The sequence below is a fragment of the Carya illinoinensis genome, chromosome 10, assembly GCF_018687715.1.
Source record: "Carya illinoinensis cultivar Pawnee chromosome 10, C.illinoinensisPawnee_v1, whole genome shotgun sequence".
Classification (NCBI taxonomy): Eukaryota; Viridiplantae; Streptophyta; class Magnoliopsida; order Fagales; family Juglandaceae; genus Carya; species Carya illinoinensis.
In genome coordinates this window covers 16,494,654-16,504,857 of record NC_056761.1, presented here as the reverse complement: position 1 = coordinate 16,504,857, position 10,204 = coordinate 16,494,654, and the positions used below count along the sequence as shown (strand labels likewise).

General features: G+C 37.0%; 1 protein-coding gene across 5 annotated transcripts; it reads right to left on the bottom strand.

Moving 5' to 3' along the window:
* Positions 1 to 4,920: 4,920 nt before the first annotated feature.
* LOC122280012 (haloacid dehalogenase-like hydrolase domain-containing protein 3) lies at positions 4,921 to 9,753 on the bottom strand. 5 transcript variants are annotated; one of them, XM_043090950.1, is made up of 6 exons: positions 9,545 to 9,753; positions 9,289 to 9,310; positions 6,798 to 6,821; positions 6,416 to 6,684; positions 5,924 to 6,130; positions 4,921 to 5,504 (listed from the first exon to the last, which is right to left on the bottom strand). In XM_043090950.1, the coding sequence occupies exons 1-6, from the start codon at positions 9,623 to 9,625 to the stop codon at positions 5,208 to 5,210; spliced, it is 900 nt and encodes a 299-aa protein (XP_042946884.1). In that variant the 5' UTR covers positions 9,626 to 9,753; the 3' UTR covers positions 4,921 to 5,207. The 5 variants fall into 5 exon arrangements, with proteins under 5 accessions (XP_042946884.1, XP_042946887.1, XP_042946888.1 ...); XM_043090953.1 differs by lacking the exon at positions 9,289 to 9,310 and having other exon boundaries at positions 6,783 to 6,821; positions 9,545 to 9,672; XM_043090954.1 differs by lacking the exon at positions 9,289 to 9,310 and having other exon boundaries at positions 9,545 to 9,660.
* Positions 9,754 to 10,204: the final 451 nt, after the last annotated feature.

Sequence of the window (10,204 nt, the reverse complement as noted above, 5' to 3'; positions counted from 1 at the left end):
AATATATGCAATCTGCTGAACTGTAGGAAGATAATGAATAACAATAGCTGAATGACCAAGTCTTTTGTGCCAAGTGATAGGATCAATAGTGACACCAAGAAAAGCAGTAATCTTTTTGGTTTTATTCATTTGATTGGTGAAAAAGATTGGATACAGTCCATCCTTACTGAGCCCTTGCAAAAGTGTCTAGCATGTGCATTTATCCATCATAAAGTAATGAGATTCAGTTAATACAAACAAGTAATGATTATCTGAACATAATTTCTATGTAGAAAGTAAGTTTGCAGTAGCTGATAGACAATGAAGGATATTATTCAATTTGAATGGAGTGCTGGAATTAAAGAGAACTGTAGAACCTTGATTGGCAATTGTCAAACCTGTTCCGTTGCCCACAACAATTTCCTTATCACCTTTGTATGGTTCTTGGATAGATAAGTTCTCCAAAGCTGCTATCACATGACTATTTGTACCACTATCAACATACGAAGCTTCCTCTTGCGAGTGTTCCATTGAAGAATTTGTTCTTGCTGCCATTGCAGCCAGTTGAGCAGGTGGATGCTTACCTTGATAAGCATTATCCATACACTTGTAGCAGTTCAAGGTTGAATGCCCAAGTTTTCCACAAATTTGGCATGGTGCCTTGTTGGAGTCACCTTGAAAGGAGTTTTTGGTATCGCTGTCTCTTCTCTACTTTGGTTTGTAATTGCATTTGTTATATCCAAATGACTTGCCCTAACCATTGTGGTTTGACCATGTGGGTTTTGGTTTGTGAGAGTTAAGAGCAAAATTCCCTGAGTTACCAAAGATTGATGTTGGTTGCCAAGAAGAGTTTCAAAGTTCAGAAGTTCAGTTTGAAAGTCCTAAAATGTCATGGGATCATCATGAGTAGCAAAGTTATAAGAGGTAATAAAAGGGGTATATGCAGGACTCAAACCACCCATTATGTAGGAGATGAGATCATCATCTTCTATTTATTTGCCTACATCCATCAATTGGTCAGCCCATGATTTTGCAAGACCAAGATACTCAGCACAAGTCTGAGATCCCTGCTATAGAGATTGCAACTGGCGCTTTAGATAAGCTACACGAGAATGTGTTGAGAAGCAAATCTTGCTGTCAGAGAAGTCCACACTTGTCTAAAAGGTGTTCAATCCATATATAGAGGACAGAACTGTCTCAGGCAGAATGGTTTTAAACTAGCCAAGAAGGTATTGGTCTTTGTTTTGCGACAATAAGTAATCTAGGTTGATTATTGTGGTTGCCTTTCATGTGTCATCATTGAGGAACTGATGGGGGCATGGTTTTGTGCCATCAACAACACCCATCAAGTCATGGCTCTTGAGAATAGAAAGGAATTGTGAAACCCAATTTAAATAATTCGAATCATCTAACTTGGTGGAAATGTGATGTGTGATTCTTGGTAAGGTAATGGTGTTGGTATGAGTAGATGAGTCCATGTCCAAAGCAGGATCAAATGAGTGTTCCTATGGTTGCTCTGATACCATGTATATATAGATGTAGGCTATGTACAAAATAAAGAAAGTATACAGAAAAGGAAGTTTACATATAAAGAAAATATACAAAATGTAATTACTGATTTACAACAGATTGATCCTAAGAATAATGAGAAGTCAACTATCCTTAATCTTGTTATCTCGAGCAATCTTGCCATTTGAGAGATCTTGAGATTAAGCAACAGATGGGGCAGAGGATTGAGCTGAATCATGTTCATTACTGATGGTATCTTTAACAAATACTACCCAAGATATACCAATACATTCAAACAAACAACGATGGTGAATATATGCAGGAGCATAGAATAACCCTCACATGCACATCAACAAAAAGAGTACTAGTAGAAATCAATGAACCAATGTTAATATTGCAAATACAATTTCGTCCATTACATATCAATTTGTAGCAAAAATCATGCATTTAAAGATGCCAAAATCCTAAGTACATAATACAAAATAGTTAGTGTTAAATGTTATATATGTATATATATATGATCAAAGACCATTGCATGATCACTTACGACTTTTCTCTTGATTTTTAACTAGATTTAAGGCTTCATCATCGCAAATAAGCTCTATTTTTATTTGAAGTTTGGAATCAATGGAAGGAGTTAGTTTGAATTTTATGTCTTTTCTAGAATACGCTCTACTTTATTTCACTCCAAAATGAAGAAACAAACAAAGCAGTGATTTAAATTTGCATTCCCTCATCAGTCATCAGCCATTGAAGGGTTGACTTTCAATCTCTTGCGATGCATTGTTACAATTGATTTTATATCAACAAAAATCAATCAACAGATTCTCTCTAATTGTTGCATTTCATTTACACTTCGAATGACCTCTAATAAAGACTATTGCCCCGTTTAAACAATCTTCAATGTGTCTAGAAATGATTTGAAGTATGTATGAATTATAATGCTACTTTCCTTCCAAAATTTATGCCTTGTTTTAACAAATCATATTTCTCTTTCTTTAGAAATTATCATTTTGAAATACACATATCTTTCTAACGTATATTATAATAATTTATATAAGAAATATGTACATACTCATAATATAAGCAAAACAATGCTTGAAAATATTATGTACTCACAAAGCAGAGCTAGAGTTTTTTTTTTATGGGAATATGCTAGTGCATTCATTCATAAATGAAGTTACAACTGTGACTTATCAATAAAGGAAAAACCAGACTATAAGTCAACTAACGCAACTGCTCAGGAGCTTCCCCGTCAACAAATTTCTTTGTGACGGACATTGTCTAAACTTCTACACCTTCTCTTCTGACAACGGTCAAAAGAGAAAGCGCTCTGTCAAAACAGAGCTAACGACCTTTCTTCCAAAGAAGAGAGGTACACTCACGCTCCATCCTCCCAAGGAGGAGGAGTACTACCACACTCTCTCCTCCCAAGGAGGAAGAGTACAAAACACCTACCTTCCTCCAAAGGAGGAGTAGGACTAACACCCACATTCATCCTCCAAAAGAGGAGTGGGACTCAAATCTATTTCTTTTTTATTAAAAAACTAAGCTAAACTAGAACAAACAAAACAAATACAGAAAGCAAATAAAATTGTGGCTTATGGACTGTAAAATTAAAAGGCCCAGCCTGAGACAAAAGCCCAGACTAAGTGCTTGAGGGGGCCCGACCCAAACCCGTTAGGGTTTCCAAAACAACATTTACCACCGCCACCCGTATCTCCTCTTTCCTTCCTCTGCATCTTCCCCCTCCGAATCCCCTGCACCAGCGTACGAGAAGGCCTCATGCCGTCGTTTGCCCTCATGCCGCCGTTTGCACAGCCTTACCCCAATTCTTCACTACGCTGAGCAACCGGCTTCTCACCAATGCTAGCTCCGTCACCGTCACCGGCACCAGCCCAAAACTTCCAAAAACCAGCCATTCTCCACTTCGGCTAGAAGAGACGGAGACCAGATACAAAAGCCAGAAACCAACAACAACCTCCATAAGCTAATACATAAACTAAACAGCAAACCAACAACAAGACAAAAAGAAAACGGTGCGTCACCCCCAATCCGGCCACCAACCAAGAGAAATTCCACCGTGAGTTCAACATGGACTTTTACCCCAGAAAACCTCCATCAACCCCCATGCATTCCAGTCGTTCATCCTAAAAAAACACCTCTGTTTTCCATGGATAAAACAGAGTCAATGAACCCGTCGGGAGAACACCCCAGAAACACATGCATACCAAGGCTTCTGAAACTCAAAATCCGTGGCTCTACCCACTGAAAACACTCCCCTTCACCACCACGCCCAGCTACGTGGTTGTCCATGGTGGTCACTCTTTCAACCGAATCACACTCACGGCCAAAAATAACAACATCGAAACCCTCCACCTCCATCGTGTAAAAAGCCTTTCATCCCGTCCGATTGGAATAAAAATAGACGGCTTCAAAGTCCGATTGGAATAAAAATAGCCCTCCCTCTTCATCATGTAAAAACGCTTCCATCCCGTCCGATTGAAAGAAAAAAAGGTAATCAGCTTCCGTGTCCTTGACCATGTAGTGAAAACACATTCCGGCCACCATGATCGCCGCCAACCGACGCTTATTAAAACCGGGAAACAAGCAAGACTAAACTAAACAACCTGGGTGGAGGGAGGAGGGAGCCGTAGCTCCCACCCCCCTCAGACGGTTTAAACCCTTTTTTCCTTAGAGAGAAGGATGAGCTTCTCTCTCTAGAGTTGGCAGGATTTTTTTTCACGCGTTCAGCAAAGCTAGAGTTATAGTAAAAGTCTTGGTCCTAGCTTTGAAATACGTAATAATAAAACAACAAAACTATAACAATACTCTCGGAAATTCGTAAATAAGAACTAAACATAAAAGAACTTGGATAACAAAATAATGTGCTTAAACATGAAAATGAAGAGCATGCATAGAAATGAAGATGAGGCATAAATAAAATAAAGACCGATCATGAGGAAGGATAAGCACGAGAAGTGGATGAAAAAAACATTCGAAATGGATTCTTCTCTCTGTTGTGGTCACACACGTATATACATGACCAGTTCATAGAATCGGAGTTGGCCTTCTTTTCGTAAGATGGACCACAACCAGCACTAGACTGACACATGCAGAATCAGATGGTGGAGCGAATCAAGCAGAGAAAGGACTACTGCTTGCCTTAGACTAGAGGTACCATTTTCTTCTTTTCTATTTTGGGCTACCACATATTCGCATTGCTGCTTCTCACCCATGTTTGTTCAGATTTGTAGTCTTCTTATTGTTGGACTTTATTTTGAGTAAATACGTGCCATAAAGGCCGAAAACGCATAAAAACTGAGAATTACTTCGCATTTTTTGGCAATTTTGGTTCGGACTGGTTGTAGTGAATTTGACAATATTGGTACGGACTGCAATGAAAACGGGAAAGTTCAAGGCACGGCGTGGTGAGCACAATAAGTATGACAAGACTGCATCTAAGGTGCTTGTCCACAATACATAACTATCCTAAAAAGTTCTTTTCGACGAATAAAGTATCACTCAATTAAGAACATTTGGTGTCAATTTCCCCCGGGGAGAAAAAACATCATATCCCAGGTGTGAAACATGCCACAGAAACCAAAATTTTGGGGACTACCAGGTGTTTAATATTTTTCATCGATGTCTACACGACATGATGTGGAAGAATTCTTACATAGAAACATCAGAGCATGAATGAGAGAGAAGAACGTCAGTCAACAGGTCGACTTCTCTGAAGTAAGCCAATCTTTTGCTGCCATCAAGTCAGGAAGCACAATGGCACCAGATTTCCTCCATTCTTCAGCATCAGGTGTCTTAAATCTATCCAAGAGTAATGCATGCATCCCCACACTCTTTGCTGGCAAATAGTCTTTGCGCATGCTGTCCCCAATATGCAGAACTTCTTCAGGTGCAATATTTCCAGCTCTCTCTAGTGCAATCTTGTAAATCTTTGGGTCAGGTTTCTCTACCCCTTCGAGACCAGAGAACACACCAAAATCCCATTCAGATCCCTGAACAGCAAATTAGACTCGACAGTATCAGCATTCCTAGTTGAGCTTACACACACATGCATGCGTTCGTCAATATTAAAAGAATAGACATACATATAGATCTCACACGTCTGTATACAGATACATGTGTGGAAAATGACAACGAAACAACAGCAAAAAATAGCATTCTGATAATGATACATATCATGAGAACCTAGTTTGGTGTTTTAAAGTCAGAACAAGGCAGCAATTCCATCACACTAAATGTGGCTATGTACAAATGTGTGTTGCAATGACGATCAGCTGCGTGTGAAATATTACCAGCAGATAGATTTTCATTTCAAACTGAATCCAATGAGTTACTTACTTCAATCTGAGCCAATTCAGATAAGCTAAATGTAAATTTGGGAGCCAGAATCTCAAAAGAATAATTTATCTACCTGGTTCAGATTCAAGGCTGGAAGAATTACATCCCGATACCGGTACTCCGCATTACTTATAATCCCCACTTTAAGCCCCTGCTCGTGCACCCAACTTAAAAATGGTTGGGAGTCTGGAAAGACAGTATAAGGAGCAGAAGAACCAAATGATGAATAAATGCGTCGGAACACCTTCTCAAATGTCTCCTTGTCATAGTCATATCCAGCCTGCAGCCAAAAAAATATTTACATTCTAACTTTCTCATAGATAAATTATAGAGAAGTACATCATGTAAAATCCTGAGCCAAAAAGCATGTTTTTTTTTTTTTTTTCCACTCTGGTTTTTATCACTAGTATAAGTCAAAAGTTCTTGATTATCAAATTCCACTTGCCGTTTTGAAGCATAATGTATGTAGCGCCATAACATTATGTAATATACAATGATTAGCAACAAAGTAGTTATCATTACAAGCCATGCCTAAGTATATACTGGCCATGTCAAATTGGCTTACCCTGGTAAATGAATCTCTCACACAAGTCTTCCACCACTCTACGTTGGGCATTTTCGTGGCATACCCAAAGCAAGGATTTTTTCTGGCCATGTCTTTATATGCAAATTTGAAGCCCTCATGCACACGTTTGTAATCAGGGCATGGCAGCCCAACAGATTTGGCTGCCATGCAGTAGTAGTCACCGAGCTCCCCTTTGTAAGCTATCAAAGTACCAGTGACATCCACAGTAATACAACGTAATTTTGACAATATCGACATTGTAGCAGCAACTGCAAAGCAGATTCTTGGAATTAAATGACCTTGAAAATTTGCTTTCAATGCATTCAGTGTAGCACTATTTCAAACAGTGTAAAGGATGACTTGACACCTGAGGATCACCCACCTCCTTCAGCAGTTTCCCCAATCCCTGCATTAACAAGATTTAACCATTTAGGTATCATTGAAATAAAATCCAACTAGGTCAGTGTAAATGCAAAGAAATTTTATATGATTTATTCAGTTAAATTGCTCAGCATCAGTGACAAATGTTTTTGATAAGTAGCATCAGTGACAAATTAAATATGAGGCTTCGGCACTAAATCATAGGATCTTGGTAAGCAAGCATTTTCTTTTCAAGATTTTAATTGTCCTTCCTCTATGATTTTAGTATGAATGACATGTGATGAAAGTCTTCTTTGACTAAGGCTTAGTTTGGATAGAGAAATGGTTTCATCTCATCTCAACTTATCTCATCTCATCAATACAACTTTTCCAAATTTTCACACAAAACATTATAAACATTTCAACTTTTTCAAATCTCAAAACAATAATAATATTAAAAAATAATATTCTAACAATATTTTATTCAACTTTCAACTTTTATCTAAAACCATCTCATCTCTAAGTAGTTCAATGACTTCAAATCGAAAGATATGGTGGGAGAAAAGATAGGCTGCACTAATATCGTCCTATTTCTGCACTGATCATAAGATCTAAAATCGTCTTTTTAAATCTTTTGGTTTAAACCTTAATTTACAGTATGTTACATTATTTAGATATAGCCTTTATCTAGTATTTAGAAGAATGGACCCCAGGCGTTAGCAAAAATTTGCAGCTCCTCAAAGTTGTTCCTAACAGGATCCATCATATGTGGTGGTTTGGTTAATCTCTTTCTTTTCATCAACCAGTTCACCAAGTTGCCATTTTAGTCCCCAGTTGATTCGCGAACAGTCTCATTTAGCTAAAGACCAAGTCATATAAAACAGCTATGGATAGAATTATAACTCATCTGTGAAAATGCTGTCGTTTATCCCCATGTACAGGATCAGTCTAATTCACCTAAGACACCTAAGACTGAACCGCATACGCATTTCAACAATGTCTCCTCGTCTAAGTCATATGTGAACCTTCGGTTTCTAAACTACCAAGAAAGTGAAATCAAATGAAAAATGAGAGAAGGTTTAAGACTATGATGTTCTGACTAATTATGACTACGTAGTCCACATAACAAAAAGAATGTAAAACCATTTACCCCAATCTATATTTTGGGGAGTTCCCACATCCGAATAAAACCAGAACTCTTTTCTACGTATTTATAGATACCTAGATCTACAATCACCAACTCAGAGAGGAGACATCTAAAATTGCGTTAGTAGGAGCATCCTACACGAATATAAAAAAATATAATAAAAGGGGAGACATTCATAAATACTTCTTTTATAAATGAGAGACGCTCATAAATATTATATCAAACTAGCCTTGCCAATTTTTTATACAGTATCAGATATGAAACTCACTGTAATGTTATACCTATCCATTAATTATGCCATAACTAATGAAACACCATCAAAATGTTGTAAGCACTCAAATTAAGTATGCGCTTGAAGATGAAAGACACTAGACTCAAATTTTTCTCGGGCAATGTCATACAATCCATGCAAAGCTATAGATATTTCATACAGGCTAAACGAAGAAGATACTCCATCCAGGCACATTGTCAAACAGACTCTGGGTGAACTCTGCTTTCGATGGCCTTAGCTTTCATTTATTACCTTTTCCACGTCTTGAAAAAGCCTTTTATTTTCAACCCAGGTTTTTCTAACCCTTCTGATCTTTCTCATATTCTCTACCTAGGAATGCTACTTAATTGAGATGAATTTAACACATAAACATGTCTGTCCTTATTGCTAATATGCAACTAATCAGTAGTCAATTAAAAACTAAACCTCACTATCTTCAGAACTACATTAAATATCTCTCCAATGCATCTTTGTTCAAAGCATAAGAACTTTATCGAAGTTCCTTCAAGTACACATGACTTTCACCAAGGCCATCTGCTTTCGCTCAAGCAGTTAAAAGTGTTCGGTAAAGGGGTATGGAATTTCAACCTCAAGTAGCTTGACACTTAATGCCTTCTCATTCATCACAACCAGAGATAACATCGATATGCAGAGAGAGAAGCACACAAAGATGAAAGTAGAAGCATGATAAGACTAAAATGGTAGAAATCGAACACCTCTCTGAACAACTACTGAAAAATAAAAAAATAAAAAATGCCACCTAGGTAACAAAATTATTTCCTACGAACGAACTCCTAACCTTTAAATACCAAACTGTCACTTTATAGATAGAATTAAAGAATTGTTAAGTATAATCCAGAATCAATTTGACTCATATCAATAACAAGACCTGGCAAATTCGACCATCACCCAATCTGTGGAACACAAATAGCACCCATCCATAATAAAAGATCCATAGAAAACATCGGATCTTAGTCAAATAAATTAAAAATGACCATCAACTTCCGTCAAAAACCATATCAACAAATATCATCAGAAGTTCAATTTAATATTAAAAAAAAAAAAAAATCGAAACTTGCCAAATAATGTAGATACCACGGCTCATTTCTTTCCGGGTCTGCCAACCGTACGAGTGAAAACGAAAAGACAGTCATTAAGGCATTAAGCAAACCACAAGATTCTAACAAGAAACTCGTAAAAGAAATGAACCATCATCAACTGAAATGGGAAGGAGAGAGTGTGTGTGTGTGCGCGCGCGAGTGTGTCTTGATTGTGAGATCTGATAGTGGCTGTTTTGACTCAAAGTGACGAAAACAACAAAATTGAAAATTTTGAGGATTTCGGAACATACCCAGAAAATGCAATGGACGAGACTTTGAGTTGCATCATAGAAATCACACGTGTTGGGTGTGAGCTTCAGCAGAAAACTCATGTGATCGAAGGTGAAAAACGCTTACTATATATAGAGGTTTTCTTGATTACCACGCATGGGAAACGCAGTTTTTGCTGCCAGTTGGCTTAAATTATGTGGGCGTCCCTGGATTTTGGTGTAAGCTTTTGACATTTTGTTATCTCTTTCTGCTTTTTATGTAATTGCATTTTGAAGCCCTCAGTTTAATTTGTCAAAAAAATTCCATTTTCGATACTGGTCAACAAAATTTCATCTTTTCCTTCGCCCCACTCTTGGCATCCATCGGAGAAACTTTTTTCCAAGTATAATTAAAGCTACTGACAGTCACAAAACGTGTAAGTGCGGTATAATTATTTATTAAAAAAATATATTATATTATTAAAAAATTAATTTTAATTTTTTAATATAAATTTTGTGTTTATTTATTTTAAAAGAAATTACACAACATTTACACAGTTTACGATTATAAATATTATTTTTTATAATTATGATAGATTCTACCATTTGTATAAATAAATAAAAATAAAACATGAATTTACATGTTGTCCGTAAAATCATAATTGTGGAATTCAAGAAAGAAATCCAAAAAATAAAAAGAAA